At 44.0% G+C, this 23,419-nt stretch overlaps 1 protein-coding gene across 3 annotated transcripts; it reads left to right on the forward strand.

Annotated features, from left to right (window-relative positions):
• The first annotated feature begins 632 nt into the window (after positions 1 to 632).
• Positions 633 to 22,531, forward strand: igf2bp3 (insulin-like growth factor 2 mRNA binding protein 3). 3 transcript variants are annotated; one of them, XM_085792111.1, is made up of 16 exons: positions 871 to 1,419; positions 2,494 to 2,554; positions 8,506 to 8,554; positions 12,093 to 12,144; positions 12,432 to 12,495; positions 13,319 to 13,597; positions 13,725 to 13,859; positions 14,309 to 14,431; positions 14,617 to 14,752; positions 15,849 to 15,980; positions 16,159 to 16,227; positions 17,195 to 17,314; positions 17,466 to 17,540; positions 19,042 to 19,173; positions 19,315 to 19,428; positions 19,812 to 20,278. In XM_085792111.1, the coding sequence occupies exons 1-16, from the start codon at positions 1,245 to 1,247 to the stop codon at positions 19,911 to 19,913; spliced, it is 1,818 nt and encodes a 605-aa protein (XP_085648237.1). In that variant the 5' UTR covers positions 871 to 1,244; the 3' UTR covers positions 19,914 to 20,278. The 3 variants fall into 3 exon arrangements, with proteins under 3 accessions (XP_085648239.1, XP_085648238.1, XP_085648237.1); XM_085792113.1 differs by lacking the exon at positions 16,159 to 16,227 and having other exon boundaries at positions 633 to 1,419; positions 19,812 to 22,531; XM_085792112.1 differs by lacking the exon at positions 16,159 to 16,227 and having other exon boundaries at positions 758 to 1,419; positions 17,192 to 17,314; positions 19,812 to 22,531.
• The last annotated feature ends 888 nt before the right edge of the window (positions 22,532 to 23,419 follow it).

Here is a 23,419-nt window from a genome sequence, read left to right on the forward strand (position 1 = left end):
GAAGGAGACCCCTCCCTCTTTTAGTAAATGCAAATCCATAGCGGCGGTATAGCTGTGCAGGGCTTCGCCATGTGCATCCTGGCCACATGGCGAAAGCTTCCTCGTTCTACAAAATGGTGAAAGTTGGAAGAAACAAGTGGTGTGTCCGCTCTCATCTCGCCCACAGACACCCCCTTTATAATATTTTGTGTGATAATGGACAAGTCGGGCCTGCAGTTGGACTTTGCGCTGTGCAACGGGAAGGGCATGGCTCCACTCTAGTTGGAGAAGATGGATGCCGTCATGTGGATAGGAGTACGTGTCATTCCCATATTGCGCGAGGGCCCAAGGAGGGGCATAGGGCCCTCCCTATGCTAGATTCTAGAAATTAAATGTGTTCAGTATGCAATTTAACAATACAGCGCAACATCATTTATGAATGACCCCACCCCCCTTTTCCTCCTACTGTCATCAGCACAGCGCACTTAGCACAGCCGTGCGCACAAGCCCCCGCAATATCAGCGTCTCCCTGCTATGGGCGTGCGTGAGCGCACTGCCGTTTTACTATTCCTCAACCGACCAATGAGGATCGAGGGTTTGCAGAGAAAGGCACACGAATGTGATTCTAGTAAAGATACACTGGGTTCTCACGGAATCCCTTTACGCACATAGCTCGCCAGGTTTTTTCCCAACACCAATCCACTCTTCCCCTCCTTTTTTCTCCACTCCCCTCTGCTGTCCCCACCCCAGATTCCCGTGCAATTTTCCCCAATCCCAAACACTTAATTGAGCAATTGGGATTCCTCACGTGTGGGCTGATTTGTAGTTTGAACACGTGGCTCATTCAAAAAAGCCGGAATAGCAGAGGATTTTTTTCTCCCCCTTCTTCTTCTTCTTATTCTAGGCTCTAGACTTAGAGGCGGGCGCCAGCCTTACCGTGTGTGACATTCTCTGTCTCTTTGCCAAGGGGTTTGGAGGAAGACACAAAGTAGTTTCTCCTCCTTTTCACCCAGCCCGCCATCGTTTGGAGACACGAGATTAATAATTGAGCATTTATTTATTGCGCGATAGAGACAGAGGGGCGAGGGAGCGCAAACGCACTGTGAGGCTGCCAGTTTAAATCTATCTGTGGCTTGAACGACCGGGAAGCACGCCACAGCCACTCCGTAGTAGTAAAGGCGATTTAGGCTACTCCAAACACTGCACATCCGTGAGAGCAAATAACTCTCCCTCAGCGCAAAGATTGTCCCTTTTCGGCGCAGAACATGAATAAGCTATACATTGGCAACGTGAGCGCAGAAGCGAGCGAGGAGGACTTCGAAACTATCTTTGAGCAGTGGAAGATTCCGCACAGTGGTCCATTTCTTGTCAAAACTGGCTATGCGTTTGTGGATTGCCCGGACGAGAAGGCTGCGATGAAAGCCATCGATGTTCTTTCAGGTGAGAAAATTTGGGCTTGAAAGTGCGATTTGGGTAAAGACGCACGAACCGCTGCAAATTGTGTGAAGATTGCCTTTACTTCAGGCCCCTTATGAGAAATGCATGTATAGTCCTGTAGGGTGGGGGTGTATCCAAGCATTTCTTTCTCTCACACAACCTTTACTTGGCCTTTTGACACCGTGGGCTCAGAGAAATAGCTGCCCGTGGTTTGAGTGAAATTCGGCTCTTGTAATTTCACTGAGTGTCGCTTGATAAAATGGTCGAGTAAACACAATCATGAGGATGAGAATACCAAGGCTTTCGGGTTATGTGCCGTTCAGGGCAGTGGGGCGCATATGCGGGCTGTGGACGCCGTGTATTGAGCTCTTACTGTGGGCTTCTATCACACACACAGTCCACCTTGGCACGGGTAGCAGCACGGGGCCGTGGTGGGTTACTGCTCTTACTCGTTTCAATGTAAACTTGCACTCTTATCCCAGTTTGAAAGTGTAGTAGGCCTTCTCCAACTCGCTACATTGTGAAGCCATTTCGCCCATGCTGACACACCAGGTGGTTTAATTGTGTTGGTCAAATGTAGGCCAACTAACTGAGCCCCACGACCATTTGCTTTTGTATATTATCCACTTCGTCTCATGGTTTAGTTATTAAATTAAACTTACGCCTGTTCACACCTACATACACACACACACACACACACACACACTCACACACACATACACACACACTCACACTCACACACACTCATACATACACGCTCTCTCACACACAGGACACGTAACAATTTAGCTAAACTCTCAGAATTGTACGTATTGAGCTAATGTGTGGCTCATTTCGTGTCCTCGTGCTATTGGTGTCTCGCACAATCAGCATTTTGTGTTGCTAATATCACAGCATGCTGAAAATACCCATGTCCACATAATGCATGTTTAGATTTTTAGCACACTCCCTTTAAAAACGAGGAGTAAACACTAACCCTGAATACAAAAATCCCCACTGTAGAGAAAAGGAAGAAGGCCTGTGTGAGAGGTCAAAGGACTCGGCGAAATTAAAATAGTTGCATTTTTTGTTTTCTAGGTAAAGTTGAACTTCATGGGAAACTTCTCGAAGTGGAGCACTCGGTCCCTAAACGTCAAAGGTAGGTCGAGTTTTATTAAAACAGTGCTGGGTTCAACTCAGTTTTTTCCCTCTCCACTGTAGCCATTTTCTACAAGAAGCCTTTCATTTGTTGCTTTTGTTTTTTCTTCCTCCTCTTTTTTTAAAGGACGTAGCCTGGTGCTGGTGATGTGTATGTATGTCGCTGTGAGACCATTGATAATTCAGTGGTGTAACTATTTTCATTTAGCTCAAACGAGGTGTCCTCTTTTTGTGAATGTTCTGGGGGTCAAACGAAAGGGGCGTATGGTTGTGTTACTCCCTCCTCTCGCCATGACAGTGTGGTGCTCCTAACACTACCGTCGTGCATTTGGGTTTAACTAGCACATGCCTGTATTTTGTCGCTCGTCCACCCCTCCAGTATTTTTTATTTTTATGTAGGCTACACGTACAGGGCTTGATATTATTTGAGCTCCAACCTCAGGGCGATTAGCAAAAAGCCCGAGTGTGTTAGGTTGGAAATGTGTGCAGGCAGGCTGCATTTGAGGCGTACAGGCCTTGTGGAGTCGTCCATTTGAGAAGGATCTGCCCGTCATTCTCCCTGCCTGCCCTACGCTTCCGCCCTCCTCTGCACATTGTGCTGCTGTTGCATGAGATGGACTCCCAAACGCGAGTGGAATGGGAGGTTTGGGGCCCAAGTCACGGAAAACCTTAGTTTCAGAGTTAGACCCCTCGTAGCCACACTGGACACTTGTCTTTGACTTAATGGTTGCGTACAAGGTGTCCCTTAAATGTGTTTTTGTGGAGTCTACGCAATGTGCGCAGAGGACGTGAAAATACTGAGGCTTTTGGGGCATTGTGTGCGGATTTTTAGGTGGTGACGCAGTTTGGTCATAATTAAATCTGTGCTCGAATGAAATGGCCCTTGTTTTTGTTAATTGGTAATTATTTCTAAAAGATATTACACATAACGTGCACAGTTTGATTCGTGTGAAGTTTGATTTATTTTATGCAAAGTGAGAAGCCACGTTTTTGAAATCAGAGTGAGGTGTGGAGCTTTTTTTTTTTGACCCATTGTACGTGGCTGGAAATAATTTTCAAAGTGTTTAGATATGAAAAACGGAGCACGCAGGGGATTTTGGACGTCTTCACGTGAATTGTATTTTCCACCTGGACATCACAGACACGTTCCTCTGGTACCTGGTTAGCTGTTGGTGTAATGTATAGCTTGAAGGGAGGTGGTGGTCGTGGGTGGAAAAAATAAACCAGGTGAGCTACGTGGGAATTTGCGTCAAATTGGTAGACCTTCCTCCCCCCCCACCCAAATTTATTTTTTTCCTGATCACTTAAAAAAAAAAAAAAAATCTGGTGACGTTGCTGTGTCTCAGTGCAGTCTGCTGTGTTGGCCATGGCAGCAACAGAGTCGAGTTTCAGCCACACTTCAAAAAAGTACAAAACGTGCCCTCCCTTTACAACATGGAACATGGCAGCAGTCAATAGGAACAGTATTCTGAGTATAGGCTACACATACACACTTGTGCACTGGGGCCCCTCTTTGCATTCCTGCCTGCAAATATCAGCTGGGGGCTTGGCCAATCACCATGGCTTAACCTTTGAACCCCTCAGGAAGGGGAAGTGCTACAGCAGGCAAGGGATCAAGGTGGGGTATCTGCAGTTTTTTTGGGGGGTTCATGAAGACAGGGCTGCGTTTTGGGGGGTGACGTGCTCTGCAGTGGGGCGTTTCACATTGGCCAAATTCCATCTCGTAATTAGATTTTGATGTACATTCCTAAGAATTTGTCATGGTTGTGGTGAAAAAGAGGGTCACTAAAATTATCGCCATTGCAGCACCTTAAACATCTGCTGCTTTTAGCCGTGACTCCTGAAAATATTCTAAGTATTAACAACATAACACAACAAAATTATGTTAATTGAAAACATCTTCACCATGGATGCATTGTTTTCTTTACAGTTATAAAACTGTACCATCATCATGTGGACAGTTATATTTAATTTTTGCCTGACTCCTGGATATGATTTGTGCTTAGCTTTAATTTAATTTCCCTTTTTTTTAAATCTGGAATTTAAAGAAGACGCCCACACATTCTTGACAATATGTTTTTATTTTCTAATGAAAGCGTGCACATTTTTCAGTAGGATGTCAAGCATTAATCAGAATCTTACAGGTATATCTAAATTTGTGTTAAACCTGAGATAATTTTTTACAACTGACATCATGGCAATTATCTATTAACTCTGACCTAGACCTTTTACATAAGTGTATTGCATTTATTGTTGGAGCAATTGGACCACATAAACTGCATTTTTATCAGCAGTTACTGAATGAGCATTTTTTTTTCTTTTCTTTTAAAATTTCAGTCCAGATATTTAATTCAGTCCTTTAGCTAAGCCAAACAGACTTGCAACAATGTCATTGGGTGTTGGACTGCAGATAATATAACCATGTTGGATAAATTTAATAAAATAAAAAATTGCTTGCTCATTCCCATATGAACGTAGCCGCTTAGTCACGTGTACAGGAAGAAAAAGAAAATGGCATGGCTATAAGAGGGGGGGGGGGCGTGTGTGTGTGTGCGCACTGGTTGAGTAGGGCGTTAAACATACTTTGTTCAAAGGTGCATAACTTTGATTATTTTACAGCATATATGGTGTTGCAATTGTATGTGCTGAGTGGTGTAAAGTTTCAGCTCTCTCTCCCTGTTCCTCCTTTTTTCTTTTTTTTCCTCTCTAAATGGCAACGTTTTTTCCCCAAACCAAATACTATGAAAAAAATATATATAAATTGAAACAATAGTGTAGATCGTATCAGTGCTCTTTGTAGAAATGGCTCCTGGCTCTTATTACAAGAATTCTGGGTCATGGGGTCACTGTGGGGCCCCACCTGCAAAAACGGGGATTTGGGACGGAGACTTGGGGTGCCAGAGAATTATGAATGTGGCCCCTTGTTTTACCCAGACTGCAGGCAAAGGTTCCTTAACTCTGCCTCCTACTAGGCTCAAATCAGGATCACATTGTCTTTTTTTTTTTTTTTTTGCTTTCTCTTAAATATACGTAAATGTATTTTGTGTGTGTGCGGTGGGGGGAGGTGTAATAGTCTTTGCAGAAGTTGAGTCATTTCTAACTGTTGATATTCAACTCACTGGAATCCTCTGAGGGAATTCCAAAACCAATCTATCCAAACGCAAAGTGTTGAATGTAGCTTATTGGGTGCACGGTACGTCTAAGGCCTGTGAGAGGGCAGCGGAAACCAGACTGTAGAGTTCAGTCATTCAGAACCTCTGCATACTAACAGTCAATGGCTGTGGATGGGCCATGAGCACAGATCACGTGTGCACCAACGCCGTATGTGGTTGTGTTGACGTAGAGCGCCTCAGTATGGGAGGACGACTCAGAAGTGGAGATGAACACAGGTGTGGTGCAGCGTCATGGTTCTTGACTTGTGAAGCCTCTTGCGGTTTTTGTATCTACCTTTTTTTTTTTTATACATTTATTTATTTTGAAATGAATTTAGTCTTTTATGGATGCATGTGCACTCTTGCATTCGTGTCTCTTCACACACTTGTGTGAACAAATGTCCACGGTGCAGACCCTGGAGGTCCCAGCTGGGCGGCGGAGGACGGGGGGGGGACATGTAGCGTGTTGGTCCATTTTAAAAGTAAATAAGGAGCCAGGCCTCCTCTTGGCCATCACATGACGAGCCAACCCCAGTCACTCCTGGCCCTCCCCTCCTTCCCTCCCCCTCCCACTTTTAACCCCGCTCTACATGTTCCTGTCAGTGGACTTGTCCGTGTCCATGGCAACAGGACCCCACCCCCACAGGGCAGAGAGGGCCCTTGTTACCCTTGCCTGAAACAGGGCTAGCCCCCCCACCAAACACCACACCCCACTCTCAAACCCCCCCCCACCCCCACCTCAATTCAAAGGCTGGGGCCAGGGAATGTATACCTCCCCCAACCCCCACCCCACCCCACCCCACACCCTGGCTGACTTCTTCTGTGTGCTGTGTGGAGCTATAGGTTAATCCGACTGGAAGTGCTTGGTGCATTTGCACATTTCGCATTGGTGTTCCCACCGCAATGCAGAGCATACAGAATGTGCGGAGAGAGAGAGAGGGAGACGGGGGCCGGATCAGTCAGGAATGGCACACTGGGCCGGAAACGGCTGGAATTCCTCTTGGAAGTTATTTGGGAATTTTCTTTACAATTTGTCCATTTAGGATAAAGTAGTTACCTAATGTCTCAAATTAAAAATGTTGTTGAACTTCTGTTGGCTGGATTACGGCCGTAGTGGCTAAAATGAGGAATTTCAACTACTGCAGCCCTTGTTGCACATGTGCAGTACGCTGTGTTTTTTTTTTTTACTACCTAGATTAGCCTGTGTGCAGTTCTTTAATTAAATGGTCACATATTCTGTTGAATTTGAGTTGATAGTGTTTAGAGTAAGTTTAATAAATGCTGAATGTTGTGAAGTGTTTGCAGATTTACAAAACAACCATCATAAGTGCAGCAGTTTGTACAAGCAGATGAGTTGCATTTTAAACGTCATTTAGCAGCTGATTGAAGCCTGAGCAAAAGAAACAAGAGGTGTGTAACGTAACTCTGTACCTTAAAGTTTCTACACACAGGACGGAAAATTGTGTCCACGCAATATAACCCAACGATTATGTGCATATGTATCAGGTATGCGTGAAAGAGCATAAGGCTGGTGTGGAAATGGGGTGGGGGTTGGGGGGTGGGGGTGGGGGGGGGGGGTCAGGGTTTGTGATTCCTCATTGTGTGTTTTCATGCCTGAGCTCACAGCATATGTACGTTGTGATCCTTTAGGTTTGTGTGTGTGGCAACAGGCGGTAGGTTGAGGAGCAGGCTGCACATTTCTCACTTGACTTTTTTTTTTTTTAATGCAACATCCTCATGCAGTGAAACTCTGACTCATTGATCCACAAGTTCCATTGTCTGCGTGACCTCCAAACAGCCACTGTATTCACTGTATTCACGCTGCTGTACACAGTGCCACTAAATTGGGAACCATCACTCCTAAAAGGATGAAAATGGGGGAATTTCTGTCCTGGTTGTTTCTTGTGACAGCGCACACAGCAGCACCATTGTATCTCCTAGTCTCCACTTGCATCTGCTGTGTGTGCACACTCTATGAAACAAGCACACAATTTGAAATCTTCCTTTACTGCGAATTGGCTAATGGAGATTCCCCTTGGTGTCTGTGTGGCACTGCCACCCCCACCCCTCCCCTCCTTTTTACATTTTTTATTTTATTTATTTTTTCATAACAACAGCTGGATGCTCCTGGATAAGTGTCTATTTTGGTTGAAAGAAGTGGGCTTGAGCCTAGCAGTGGCTGAAACCTCATGATGCAATGCTACAGGGCACATGCTTGACTCAAACTGTGTCGACAAGACATTTGGATAGCATATCTTAGTCTTTTCAATCCCCCCCACCCCCCCTCTCTCTCCTTGATGCCTCTTCCCACCCCTTTCTCCAGCCTCACCGTCCGGTTTCTCCTCCCCATCTTGTCCTTCGCACTCGGTGACAAAATTGGTGGTTTGGGAGAAAGGGCGTAGTATGGTTTTAGTTTAATTTTAATTTTGAGCACACTCAACTCAATTTAGCCCCCCCGAACCTCCCAGTGGTGATTCTAAATCGCCCTTCTCCTTCACTTCCTCCCACGTTTCTACCCAGGTTGTCTCACTGCACCTGCTGCCTGCTGAGTTGGGAGTGGAATTGAAGCAGAAGTCGTATCTGCAGCTTCTCCACCCTCGTCCATCTCTTTACTTAGCGGAGGGAACGATGACCTGTGTGTTTTGTGATTGCAATGCGGTTTTTCCTTTAATTTGTCTCATTGTGCCCTATTAACTGCCCCCCCCCCCTCTTCTTCTCCCATCTCTTCTCTCATCTACCTTCATCCATTTCTTTTCTTTCATCCATCCCCCACCCTCTTCATCGCTTGTTCTCTCTCCAGGAGCTGTAAGCTGCAGATCAGGAACATCCCTCCTCATATGCAGTGGGAGGTGAGTGCTAACAGGCTGCTAACTGCTTCCAGGGCGGGGCACCATGGGGTAGTGGCCTCTGGAGTCACCTGCCCCCCCCCCCTCCTTTGGGTTACAATTGAGGATGTGCTTGATGATGTGTTTAAAGACGATTGCAGCTCAGACCAGTGGGTAGAAATGCAGTTGGTGAAAATGATTGGTAATATCAATATCACTTGGACTTAAGCATTGGAGATTTGCAAGATTGAGTTTTTACGGTTTCTATGCACAGGAGCTGGGGAATGACAGGAGAGAGGATGGGGATGTTTGACTTAACAAAGATGCTGGGAAAAATGAGAGAATTGTGTTGTCTTGATGATTTAACTGGTTTCCAGTTTGGGGGAGACTTGAAGCAAAGCACATGATTGGAGCATCAATTCAGCTCGTGTAAAGAGACATGTTTTTAAAGCATAATGAAAAAGCTGTTTTCTTTATTTGACTTGCTTCTTTGGTTTCTTTTGACTTGACTGTCCTTCAACACTTATGGCGTGCAAGTTTGAAGACCCCTTGTGTGAAAATGAGTTAAAAATAAAATAAGGGTATTGTCTAAGGGGCTGTGAAACATTCATGTGACGAGGGGTTTGACCCGGCCAGTCCAATTGTTGAAGTCCTTATATGGTTCATGGGAAATCTCTATTTAGCTTGTTATTTTTAGAAAGTCAATTTACTTATTTCGAGCTGTGTATTGTAGTTGTCTTGGTGTGCTGTCGAGAAATTATCACTCAGATTAATTTAAGGTGCACAAACATGTGTTGGTGTGTGTTAAAATCTGCACTCCTGCAATTAAATGCAATCCTTTGTGTTGCCCCTGAAATAGAGATGTTTTTTTCAGAGGTTATGATATGTGTGAAATTTAAGGACATGGTTGGACTTCAGGTGTTGAACACACAAGGTGTTAATTTGCAACTAAATAACATATTAATAATATTGTGTCAAGCCACAAGTGCCACCACAAATTCCTCTTAAATTATAGCTACATGAATATTCTTCACTCCATTGGTGTAATACAACAGTGCAAACTTAAGCCAAGTGCAAATAGTTTTAGGGTTATTATGCCAAATGAGATTAAATTGTACATGCATTGTGACTGGGGTCATCACTGTGTTCATATACAAACTAGAGAGGTCCCACATACAGAAATCTGAAAAGAAACAATCACAACTTGCTGTTTTAAAGCTCTTCAAAATGACAGTCACACACACACACACACACACACACAACTGCTTCAACACAGGTCACTTTTAAACTGCATTAATAATTTGACTTGATCCTGGATTAAGCCTGGAAATGACTCTTGGCATTTTAGGCAAAAATGCACCCCCAAATTTTTTGTGCCCAAAGTCTTCAGAAAACCGTGTTTGAATTGATTATGTAAAACCGTCCACAGTTGCATAAGTAGTTCACTGGATGTTCTTGTAGTAGGTTTCTTCAGTGGCTTTTAAACAGACTTTAAGCATTAAAACTGCCGCTCAAGGTCAGTGTGGAGTCTCCAAAACAGTCCACTTGTCTCCTGTCCTCTAACGGGTTAACAGGCAAAAAGCTGTCATGCAAAAATGAATAATATCAATAGAAATGGTGAGCTGCAACATGGTCAGATTTCAAGGCCACTGCCTGATTAGTGAAAAACGACTGTCAGTGTTGAGCAACAGTCGTGTGTGTGTGTGTGTGTGTGTGTGCGCGCATTGCATGTCTTTCTTCCTTTGCATGTGATAAGCATTTAATTTAAAACTCTTTGGTATTCACTGACTACATACTAATCTTCTGGGATTACGTACAATTTTTCTTGACGAAAAATTTGAAAAAGGTGAAATGATACTGAAGCTTTTTTATTTTTTTAAATTTTAAATTACGTGTCAGACTCAAAATCCCACAGTTAGCTTGCATGTGGAATCTTATGTGTCAGTAACAGATCTTTACGTGACTTTTTTTTTTCTTCTCCTCCCTCTGCAGAGGTTTAGCAGTGATAGCGTGAGCTTGTGGTGGTGTGGAGTTTAATTTTCTGCTCCATAAAGACTATGGAAGCCTAATGAGAATTTCCTTAGGAAATTGCTCCATTGTTCAGTTTTATTCTAAACCGTAAGTTCAATACATGTCTTTAGATTTCAGCCTCACGGTGATCAAATGGCTACAGACGGGCTCAGTGTTTTGTAATGGTGGGCTTGCTTTGCCTACGCATGTCCCTCAACTGCAGCTCTAGATCCACCCATGTTCCTAGTATGTAGTGAGCGAGCTGTTTGCTTTCTCAAAAGGTGACATGGAGGTTTCTCCCTCCCGGAGGGGGAGGGGGTTGAAGAATGGAGGAACAGAACAGAGTGGGATCTTTTGATGCAAAGGCCTTGTATGTATCTTATCAGGTAGATAAGACAATGGGTCATGGTGTGTGTGTGTGTGTGTGTGTATGTAGCTTTACGGCGAAAGAATAGTGGTGAGAGTAGTGGCGTGTTCACAAGCTGTAGTGGGTGGGTGGGCCTGGACTGTTTCCCCTTCCCCTCCATGTGCGCCGATTCACAGAATGTGTAGCATGAACTCGTACCCCTCCCCCCAGCCACTGCTTCCTGCTGGAATGTACCCCACCCTTTCCTGAATGGCCTGGATTCCCATTGGCTGGGCTCGGCAGACGGACGGGCGGAGCAGCCAGCCGGCAGCCTGCAACTCTTGGCTTTAGGGAACTCATATCTGCTCTGGAGCAGCCAATGATGGGGAGTGGAGATGGCAGGGAGGCGGGAGGTTGCTTGGTTGGTGGGTTGGTGGAGTGGGGGGGCAGGGACGCATGCTTGTTGGCTAGAAAGTGGGGTTGAGCTCTTGGGGGTGTGGCTTTGGGTTCGACTGAGCATGGTCGGAGGTCTTAGCTTAGCTTAGAACCCTCGCTCCCCCTCTCGCTCACATTTGATCACATCTATGAATTAAAATCCTTTGGTCTCCAGTTTGGGCAGGTGGCCAGCGTGGTTCGTCTTTTGGATGCACTCAATAATTTTTGCCGTCTTTGTGTATGATTTCAGCATGTAGGGATTTTTTTTTTTTAATGAGGTTGATCATTTTGGCAATGTGTTAAAAAAAAAAAAAAAAAATACATATCAAACAAGCACAACAACCAAAGCAGCCATGGCTATGTGTGTTTTCTCTTTAGTTTTTCTTCTTTTTTTTAATGGTTCATTTTTAAAATAAATCACCTACTGTTAGATTGTATTGGATTGCTGCTTGTAAATCTAACTTTAAATAGAAATCGTTGTTTACATGGTGACTTTTCAAGTAAAGAGTGTAAAATGTTATAAAAACGTGCACAGAGCTGTGCTCAGTGCCCTAAGGGGAGAGTCATAATTTGAGGTAGACAGGCTTTTACAAGAGGGCAGCAAATTTATCCACGTTACTCAACATTGAACTCTGGGGTTCAGAATTAATGGAGTGTGTCCCAGCAGCGAGCTGGGCTGGTTCCCACAGATGAGCTTGTGCTCGCTAACAGGTTCTGGTCAGAGCCTTCAAAAGTCTTTGAGTAATCATGCTTTTTCTCTCTTTGTCTTAGGTGTTGGATGGTATGCTTGCTCAGTACGGTGCAGTAGAGAGCTGTGAACAAGGTAAATAGGCTTGTTTAAGCTTTGTGTTACAATACTGCCTGAGATGCAATCCCACCACTCTGCCTCAAAACACACACCTTTTTTTTGCTAGTTTCTGAATTTCTGTACCATGTTTTATTCCAACTGTACACTGTATTTTATTTTTTTGGCATCTTAAAAAAATGAATGCATGACTGTAGAATTTCTTGCAATTACTTAACGTAAAAGAAGACTGCCGTGGTGGTTTATTATGTCACTGTTATTGAATGTGTGTGAATTGACTCTGCTGTGTGTGTGTGCTTCCACAGTTAACACTGACACAGAGACTGCAGTAGTCAATGTTCGATATGCAGCCAAGGACCAGGCCAGGCTGTGAGTACACGCACACTCGCATACACACACCCAGATGCAGTGTATTCGCATCACTGACCTCCAACTCATCTGTCTTGATGTCTTTGACATGATCTGCGAAGGTTTTTCACCTTACCCAGAACTCTCTATTGGAAATTGCATCAACTTCCTCTGCGCACTGTTCCTCCTGTGCACCTGATTTCCTCCTTCCAAAAACCAGTCCAGTTTAATTTGACATGCAATGATGATGGGGAGGAGGGGGTGGGGTGTTTGTTGGAGAGGGAGGGGGTTAAATTAGCCATCTGGTGCCCCCTGGTGTACATGAGTCATACTACAGTGTTTCTCTCCGCACGAGTGGTTGTAGAAGTCTCCAGGCTTAATTGTTTCACCACAGATCTAAATCCTCGAGGCTAACAGGGCAGACGTGTGTTAAAGTGAGAGTGCAGTCTGAAGGTTAGAGTTTCCTTAAGCTAAAGGGAAGTGATTATTAGTCGCTGCCCTGCTGTTTGTTGGACTTGGAAGAAGCTCTAGCTGTCTCGCTGTTGCTTGTGTCCATCACCTGAGAAGCTGCTATAACTTGGCGGGGGGCCTTGTGTTTTTGTTTCAATGTCCCCGTCCCTTTGATTGTGCCATTAATGAGGTGATGGGAAAGAAATCAAACCTGACGCTTTATGGTGATAGCGAGAACAGCATTGTTTGGCAGCTACGCCAGTCAGAGCCCCTCACCCCCCCCCCTCCACCCGCTCAATGAGTGCTGTCTGAAAGCCTTCCTGTGTTGGCAAATTATACCCCATTCACTGGGAATCAAGAGTTTTATATGGAGACTGACATTTCTGCTCCCCAGGGCGATGGAGAAGCTGAACGGATCTATGATGGAGAACTATGCCTTGAAAGTGTCCTATATCCCTGATGAGACGGCCGCAGCGGAGGGTCCTTCACCGGGGGGCAGGAGAGGTTTTAATGCACGCGGACCCCCTCGTTCAGGCTCTCCCGGTCTGGGCGCTCGGCCCAAAGTGCAGTCAGACATCCCACTGCGCATGCTGGTCCCAACGCAGTTCGTAGGCGCGATTATCGGCAAGGAGGGCGCAACCATCCGCAACATCACCAAACAGACCCACTCAAAGTACGTACACAGAGGTCAGGAATTATACCGAGCATTGCAAGTGGGTTATGCCATCTCTTTTGCTTGTTCTGTTCATTTTCAACATCACAGATTTTTTTTTTCTGAACCATCTATGCTTTTCTTCCAGGATTGACATCCATAGGAAAGAAAATGCAGGTGCAGCGGAGAAGCCCATTACAATTCACTCCACCCCTGAAGGTTGTTCGAACGCGTGCAGAACCATCATGGAAATCATGCAGAAGGAAGCCCTTGACACAAAGTTGTAAGTCTTTCACTAAGAGTGATAGGAAAAATTGTAAGAACCATATTGGATTAAAAGACACACATAAATGTGCCACAAATAAACTCAGTACAGTCACTGTAAATAAATCCTTTGACCTTATCAGATTTCCAGTGATGGTCTTATTTAAAATTCTTAAGTCATACTTGTTATAATCCAGTCAAAAATAATGGTGTTCATGTTGTGATGCACAACCCTGCATAATTGGCAGAAGTTTGTAGTTGGGAGATAAATACAAATGATTTATTAGTCAGGCTTGTTTATACATTTAAAACATATTTCCCCCCAACAAATTAACTCTGGCAGCTTGTACACAGGCTGTGTAAAAAAGCACATGTCAGAGCATTAAGAGAAGTGGACATATTGGTAGTTGAGGTTAAATCTGAATGTGAAGGAACATTGCCTTCTGATGTTGTCTTTGTTTTGTGCAGTACTGAGGAGATCCCACTGAAGATCCTTGCACACAACAACTTTGTAGGAAGATTAATTGGGAAGGAAGGACGCAACCTGAAAAAAATCGAGCAGGACACAGAGACCAAGATCACAATCTCACCGTAAGTCTGTCAGACACACTCGAGTTTCCTGATGGCTCTCTCAGCACATACTACTTGTAGTCCATTCATAAAAGTGCCACTTAGCACACCATGCATTTTTAATGTTGTCGTCTTTGCTGTGTTGTCACAACATATACTGTGACACAGTTGTTTTCATGCCACTCCCTTCCCATTGTTTTGTCCAGTCTTCAGGACCTGACCTTGTACAACCCAGAGCGGACCATCACAGTGAAGGGTGCCATCGAGGCGTGCTCGAGAGCTGAAGAGGAGGTGATGAAGAAGATAAGGGAATCGTACGAGAGCGACATGGCTGCTATGAACGTAAGCTTCTCAGTGCTGTGGAACGTTTCCATTGAACATTGAAACTTAAAAAAAATGTCACTGATGGATGTTTACATGAAAACATGAAGCTTAATAACTGAAAGCTTCTTTTTTTTGTAAGGAAATCAGATAATGCTGTTTACATGCACATACACCTGCTGTAGTAGCAGCACGCTCCCATCTTGAATTGTTGTCATATAAATACACACTTGGAAAAAACCTTGACATAATCCAGATGGAGAACCAAAAAATATGGTATTCAAAAAGAAACCTGGTTTGAAACCAGGTTTCTTTTTGAATACCATTTTTTTTTTATTCCCCTAAAATGATATTGGGTTAAAAAATCTGGTATAATTAAACTCAACATGATTGTCAACAGTTTACCAGCATTTGCCATTGAGCTATAGATGCTGAACTCTGAGGTGTTGGCACAGTTTCTGGAAAATGAGACTCATTGCACAGTGTGTATGTTGTTTACGAGATGGACATAGTAAAGTTTTTTAGATTTCATATAGAAAAAGATGCATCAGGAGTCTGAGGATCAGCTGTTAGTGTTCCCGTCAGGGGCTCAGCTGTTAGTGTTCCCGTCAGGGGCTCACAAGTGAAATCAAGCTGTTAGGAGTCAGTGGATCATTTTAGTTCTGTCCACAGTTTACACGTTGCTGTTAAACAAACCTGATACCTGCCTGCTAAAGGGAGGAAGTAGGGGGCGTTCTCCTCTCCTTGCTGTTCATAATACTCACCTCACCAAAAGAGCATATCTCAGCATGTTCAACAAACCAGCTGCTTTGCAATAGTTGACTTGCTTTCTTAACCTCCTCTTCCACAGGTGTAGTCAGTCCTATGACTTGTGTTCCTGAAACCTTTAATGGGGAGAACAATGATGCTGTATGACCACCCTCTCATTTAAAGCAGTATTAGTGTGATGTCTCTTCAAGCACTTTTCAGACAGTAAATCAGAAGCATATGCAAAGCTTCTGCACTGTTATAAGCGCTGTAAAATAGTTTTGACTGGTTGTACTTGATGTGATGTTGATGAACAAGTGTGCAACTTGAGGTGAATATCGCTAATAAAAATGTTCTCCTTTCTCTCCAGCTCCAGTCCAACCTGATCCCTGGCTTGAATCTAAATGCTTTGGGTTTGTTTCCCAGTGGCGCACCAGGCATGGGCCCCTCCATGTCCAGTGTCCCACCTCCTGGAGCCCACGGCGGATGCTCATCATTTGGAGTAAGTGAAGTCTCCATGTCACAGAGTGCAGTGGCTCGCCTCACACATAAGCATTACAAACCCAGGACAGGCTGTGTTGTCTTTTCTTAAACTCAATGTACCTTCAGCTCTTGGGTCAGTTTGTTAAAACAGCATTTAGTCTTAAGCAACTCAGTTCCATGTTTCTTTTTCCCTTTAGTGCAGTCCATATGGGGCTGAAGGGCAGTTTTGGGCTTCTATGCAGTCGGCGAGCAGCCAGCCCCTTGCTGTAAGTCGCCCGTCCCACAGTGCTTTGCACGGCTTGTGGCTGCTCGCTGCAGGATCGGGGGTCTGGGCCTGCTACATCCAAGTTTTTCCTCCAGCTGCCAATTGATCTTGACCTTTTAGACAGGCCCTAATCTATGTACGTCTAACCTGGTGGATGGGGGGGCACGAGCCGTGGAGGGCAACAGAAGCTTGGCTAGTAGTCATATTTTAGACCGGCTCCAACAGATGCTTGAATCTTATTTCTGCCAAATATGAAGCATTTGCTTTTGTTAGATAAGGTGCATGTTTCTCCAAATGTAGAGTAAAACATCTTCAGCGCCGAAAAGCCCTGCTCCAGGATTTGGAAACTGCCAAAACAAGTTGTTGGCGTGCCCTCAGCTGACACATTGACTGGAATATTGGGCTCCATCCAAAATCAACAGTGCTACTTGTTGTTCCTCTTTGACGATGCAGCCACCTCCCCTTCCAGAGCTCAAGTCAATCACACACACCCCGCTAACACGCGTGACATGCTGCAGCAGTTTGCAACAAGGCATCTGTAAATAATCATCTGTAGTCGGGCATTTCCTGTTATTGAGCTTCACATTAAGATGCCACTGTCAGTCTGACTGTCTTTCTGGAGGGAATCACTAAACTGGTGCATGTGGCAAATTCAGATTGTGGAATTTGACTAAATGTTTTTAAGTAATTACACCGTTTGATGTGAGGAGCAAAAACACTTGTTTTGGGAGCATGCAGTTTGCTCTAGTAATGTGATGGTAGTGTCTCGGTTCATGTCACGGCAGGACCGACGTGCCCTTTCTGACCGACTGGTTGTTTAAAGCGGAGAGCATGAGCTCCGGTGTAGCTTCTGCTAGGTTCAGTGTTTTGTGCATTGACGGCTGGAGTTGAGCAAGCGGCCCGCAGTGAAGTGTCTGTGCGATCGTCTGACGGTCAACATGAGTTCTAAAGCGTTCATACCCCAGCAGGGACACCCAGAGTCGGAGACCGTTCACCTGTTCATCCCTGCGCTGGCAGTGGGAGCCATCATCGGAAAACAGGGTCAACACATCAAACAGCTGTCACACTTTGCCGGAGCCTCAATCAAGGTGAGTGACGGACAGGCGGCGAAGTTGTGCATCTTAATGATAACATGTCGACGCAGGCTGTCTTCCTGTTGTCACTTGACTGTCAGGTATTGGAAATGAAGGTTGCTGTTCTCTTCTTTTTTTTTAATACCAACTATCTGCCCTCCTGCAGATCGCCCCTGCAGAAGGGATGGATGCCAAACAGAGGATGGTCATCATCGTGGGACCGCCAGAGGCTCAGTTTAAGGTGATGCACCTTCACAGCTGCGCAACACATAAAACACTGTTGGCAGGAAAAAAAAGCAGAATGTACAGTTGTGTTCAAAATAATAGCAGTCCGACATCACTAGTAAGATAAACCACTGATTTTGTTAGAATTTCAACTTTTTTTTTTTTTTCAACTTTTTCTAGAAGGTTTAGTAAAGGTATAGAAAACCAACAGACCCAACAGGCATGACGTGCATGCTGCTGATTCTGTGAAACTGAATCATTTACTGAAAGGGGCGTGTTCAAAAAAATAGCAGTGCCAGGTTCAATTATTGAGGTCATTGATTATGTGAAAAAAAATAGGTGTTAAACAGGTGGCCCTTATTCAAGGATCAAGACAACTGATGCTGCATATGCTGGCTGTGCATTTGTCCTTGAAAAATAGAGTAAAATGGGTAGTTTAAGACACTGTTCAGAAGAAGAGCATTCTTTGATTAAGAAATTAATAAAAGAGGGGAAAACCTATAAAGAAGTGCAGAAAATGATAGGTTGTTCAGCTAAAATGATATCAAAGGCTTTAAAATGGCAGCCAAAACCAGAAAGGCGCGGAAGAAAAAGAAAAACGACTATTCGAATGGATCGGAGAATAAGCAAAATGGCAAAGGCTCAGCCAATGATCAGCTCCAGGAGGATCAAAGAAGATCTAAGATTGCCTGTTACAACAATCAGACAACGTCTATGTGAAGCCAAGCTACCACTAAGAAGCCCCCGCAAAGTCCCATTGTTAAAAAAAAAACATGTAATGAAGCGGTTACAATTTGCCAAATAACACATTGACTGGCCTAAAAAGAAATGGCGTAATATTTTGTGGACTGATGAGAGTAAGATTGTTCTTTTTGTGTCTAAGGGCCACAGACAGTTTGTCAGACGTCCTGCAAACACTGAATTCAAGCCACAGTACACGGTGAAGACGGTGAAGCATGGTGGTGCAAGTATCATGATATGGGGATGTTTCTCGTACTATGGTGTTGGTCCTATTTATCACATACCAGGGATCATGGATCAGTTTGAGTACACCAGAATACTGGAAGTAGTCATGTTGCCGTATACTGAAGAGGAAATGACCCCAAACAAGACAATGACCCCAAACACACCAGCAAGCGTGTAAAGAAACATGTCAACACTGCTATTTTTTTGAACATTATATTTCTTGACTTTCTGTAAAATATTATCAAATTAAATTACTTTTTCCAATTTTCTTGGTTTGAAATAGAATGTGTAGTGTCCCCAATGCAGTTGTGTTCCTTAAAATACAATTTATTTGAAGAATTTTGAGGTTTACTCACCTTTTTAAACACACTGCTATTATTATGAACATAACTGTATATGTGTAGTTGAATTTGATGGTAGCAGCTGTTGATGAGGTTTGTCAGTGACTATTTCACAGCCAGAAGTAAGTTTTTGTGAGGCTATTTCTTTTTCCTAGAAAAATGTCTTAAATACAGCATGACTAACCTGTCCTCCAACCTGTGTGGCTGCAGGCTCAGTGTCGCATCTTTGGCAAGTTGAAGGAAGAGAATTTTTTTGGACCTAAGGAAGAGGTGAAACTGGAGGCTCACATCAAGGTTCCCTCCTTTGCTGCTGGACGAGTCATCGGGAAGGGCGGAAAAACTGTAAACAAGGACACTTATTCATTAATCACTACAAACACAAACCAGAAATGTTCTAAAGCTAACTTTGAAGTTTGTTTCAAATTGAGCTTTTTAAGTCTTCAAGTCTGAAGCCAGTGGTTATTTGATGTGTTGCGGCTGCAGGTGAACGAGCTGCAGAACCTGACGTGTGCAGAGGTGGTGGTGCCCAGGGACCAGACGCCGGACGAGAACGACCAGGTCATAGTGAAGATTAGCGGACACTTCTTTGCATGCCAGGTGGGTCTCTCTAAAGAAACATATACATGTAGCTCAGAGGGGTCAAAGCCCTGGATCTAATTTCCCAGACGCACATGATCTGTTTAATTGAATTAAAGTAATTACTGTAAGATGTTACACTACAGTCGTGCAACCACTCACTAACAGTGTTTTAACGGCAAGGGCAAGTATGCAGTAGGTGATAACCAAAATAAAGTGCTTTTATGAAAATCCAGTATATTTACATATTTTGTTAACTCAGAGGTTTTGCATATGGCGCCACTATATGCAAAGAAGACAGACAGACCATAATGCATTGCGTTGAGGATGTCACGAGATCCTTGACAGACTCGTTATTAGATTACGTTGTGCTGTGATCTGAGCGTTTCCTCCATGTCGTCCAGTTGGCCCAGAGGAAGATCCAGGAGATCCTGGCCCAGGTGAGGAGGCAGCAGCAGCCCAAGCCCTCACCTGGAGCCCAACCTCCACAGCCCCGCAGGAAGTAAAGGTCCCGCGGACCTGGAGGAATGGTGACTGAATCTGCCAGAAGACTCGACAGATGGACAGATGCAGCAGAGTCCAGGGGGAGAAGAAGACAAGGGGTTGTCAAGCTCATCTCAGGGGTCAAAGGTTTTCACCAACCGAACATCCACCCCTCCTTGTCTTACTTGATGAACTTTCAAGCGTGGCTACAGAGAGGCTCCCCGCCTCCTCGCGGCCACCCTCCTCACCTCTCTGCATCTCTGTGAGAATGTACTTCTGAGGGCTCCCAACAATGTCACCTGCCCTCACGTGTACGCACCCCTCGACCGCTCTCCTCCTCCCCCCACGGGTGTGTTTATAAAGAAAAACATTTTTTCTCCCCTTTTTTTTGTTTTTTTACACTAGAAACACAAAGAAGAAATAAGGATCCCCCTCCTATCACCTCCTTGGTGTGGTACTTCAAACCTGACAAGATGTTTTGGTTGACTTCAGATTTTGTTTTTTTTTTATTATTTCCCTTTTTTTTTCTTTTTTTTTTGATAGCGTTTAATTGGTTGATGAAGCTTTCTCATGAGTTTTCTGTGGAAAGGAAAAGGCATTGCTATCAAGGTCCAGGTCGGACCAACAGAGAGGTTTATTTGGGGGGAGGGTTGGCTCAGATCGGGTGGGCCATGTTTAGGGGAAAGATTCTTGTTTCAGGACAGGACCCCTGCAAGGGTGGATTATATTGGGCGTCCTGCCCCTGTAATGATAGTGGCATTTTATAAATTCGGATGCATTTTATAGATAGACCTATATACATAGATGAATATATATTTAGAGGTGAGGGCAGCGCCACAACTGACACTTAGGGAAACGGTGCCGAACTGCTGCTGCCCAAGAAAACCAATTTAATATGCATTTTACTTAACTACCTCAGGATCTAGTACCTCAGAAGAGAAAAAAATGATTATATATATATGAAAAATGTTCCTTTCTTTTTTATTTTGCTTTTGTGGTATTTTGTATACTTTATAAAGCTGATAGTCTTTGAACATTTTTATTTTTTTAAGAAAATTTAAAATTTGGTCAGCTGCCAACTGACCTTGCTTTCAACTCTGGTGCTCTAGGTGGCATTGTACATGTGTATGTGTGACTTAAGATGACCCTGTACATAAAGTCTATTTGTACATAGCAGCGCCAGAGCAAGAGTTGGCGCCCCCTCAGCTGGCGGCTGACAGGAGTATCGAGAGAAAATCGCCTCAGTTTTTCCCCTGAGGGTCCACCATCTTCTGAAAAAAGTACAAAACAACTAAGACATGCAAATAATGCCAACCGTACATAATTGCAGCAATGCCATTTAGTTTTGGGATTGACATCGTTATGGGTAATGGTACTTTAATTTGTCAAAAAGAATTCCTTTTCGCCTTCCTACGAGGGCTGTGGTCAGGACTCTACGGCGTGGACGGTAACGGTCCCGAAAAGTCAGCAGAACGTCTGTTTACTGTCTGTTCTGTTCCCAGGCCATCTGCCACCTTCTTGACGATTATGTCTCAGCAAGGTCCAAGCCCGACTAGGTTTATTTTCATAGAGCAAGCTTTGTCAGTTCGGAGTGGCCCTTGTAGCCAGGCCATCAAGGCAATGTAAACGTCGTTCACTGCATGGTGAGGGTAGGGGGAGTCACACTGATAGACGCAATTTTTTTTTTTCTCCTTTTTGCGCTTTAGGAAAATAAATGATTTAAACAAAAGAAATGACATTTTTCTCTGTAATCCACAAATGTAACGTGATGTTTCGATTTGTTGTTCATACAGGGAAAACACGCCGGAAAAGGCAAAACAAAATACTGAATGATCCCTGACTGGGGGTAAGAGTAGAGGAAAGGAATCCAAAACTTAAATATAATACAATTTTATTTCATTTGTCTCTTCATGCCGAATGTAAATATGTTGATTGTGGTAAAAGTGCTTGAGTGTATCCATGCTTCCACAGTAGAACGCCGTCTACCTCAGCTGAGGGGGTGGGGGGTTGTTGTGGCACTAGGCACCCCACCCTACCCCCACTGAGCGCCAGCGCGCACTGATACCTCAGTCCCCCCGAACACTTCTTTTTGACATGGGCGCGCCATCCTAACACCGCGCTTAAACTGAGGGGCACAAGTGATACTTAAAATTTTCCCTGACAGCTCCCCAGCTCCCCGCTTCCTTCCTGCCAACCCCCCCCCCCCCTCCCCCTCCCCTCCCTGCGCGCCTCCCTTCCCCTCTCCTCCTCCGCAGTTTGTTTTGATCTACCTCTTTAGACACATATTTGAAGTAGAGGCATTCTTCTATTTGTTAGAGTTTAGCCCCCGCCCCACCCCACCCCCTTTACGCCTCCCCCATGCTTCCCCAGATATGAATGAGAACTTAAACTAAAATCATGTACTGTTTAGAATTGAGAGAATAATTGAAAGTGATCAAAAAATATTTTCTTTTTTGCCAGTGTTTATATATACTCCTTTTTGGCTTAACTGAAATCCTCAAATGATAGTTATTTCTTTCTGCTTTCTATTTTTGGTGGTGTGGCTTACATGTATTTGAACTTTTGCTTGGGTTTTTTGTGAAAAGGTCAAATCACGTGTTTGATTTTTGCATTCAATAGTTAAAACGAGAAAATACACTTTTGTTTTATTTTTCAAAAAAAGGGCCTGCCTTTTTTTTGTTTTTGATTTGTAAGATTTCAAAATAGATACAAGTCCTGTCTTTTTTTTTTCTTCCCTTTTTGTCTTTCACAGTTGCTACACTCATTCGCTGATTCGGTAGCTATTTTCTTCTGTTAGCATTTCTTGGCTGTGTATTGTGGAACATCCTCTTGGTATGGGACAGATTTGAGGGACTGGGTCTCAGAGTTTTTTTTTTCTATTGGAAAAGTGATCCAATTTCAGCATGATATTCCCTCCCCCCCGCCCCCCCTCTGCAACCATGCTTGTGCCCCTTCACCTCCTCCTCACACACAGCTCCACTTGTCAAATGCCTCTGAATAAAAAAAAAAAAAATTAATTAAACTCTGTTTATCCTTTTATTCCCCCTAATGTTTCTAAAAGTGCATTAAGTATTTGGCTTTATCAGTTCCTGATGAGAACAGCACTGAAACTAATTGATGCTAATTCTTCACATCTGTACTTGAACTCAGTGTAACTGGATGACTTTATACTGTGTGCAATAGGCTTGGACAAAGAACTGTTGGGTGAATGTTGTTCAAAGGCCAGCAGCTTCACGGCACAAAACAAGGATGATGTGGTTGTTGAATCACAGGGACAAAGTGGTTCAGACAGAGCTGAATCTTAGCTGCTTGAGATCCATATAAATTCAGTTGCAAAGGTATTTTGTGCTTATTTCTTCTGTTGTGATGGATTTTCTTGAATAAATGAGGGGAACTTCCAAATCTATTCATTAGTTACAGCTGCAGATCAGACAAGTAGCAACATCCCTGTGAGTGGGTGTTGACAAAGGAAGCTGACAAATGGTCCAGTGGTTCCTGTTAAAACCTGCTGAGAATTATATATACAGTG

The sequence above is a fragment of the Trachurus japonicus genome, chromosome 11, assembly GCF_045865225.1.
Source record: "Trachurus japonicus isolate A0001 chromosome 11, Traja_1.0".
In the NCBI taxonomy this organism is placed as follows: Eukaryota; Metazoa; Chordata; class Actinopteri; order Carangiformes; family Carangidae; genus Trachurus; species Trachurus japonicus.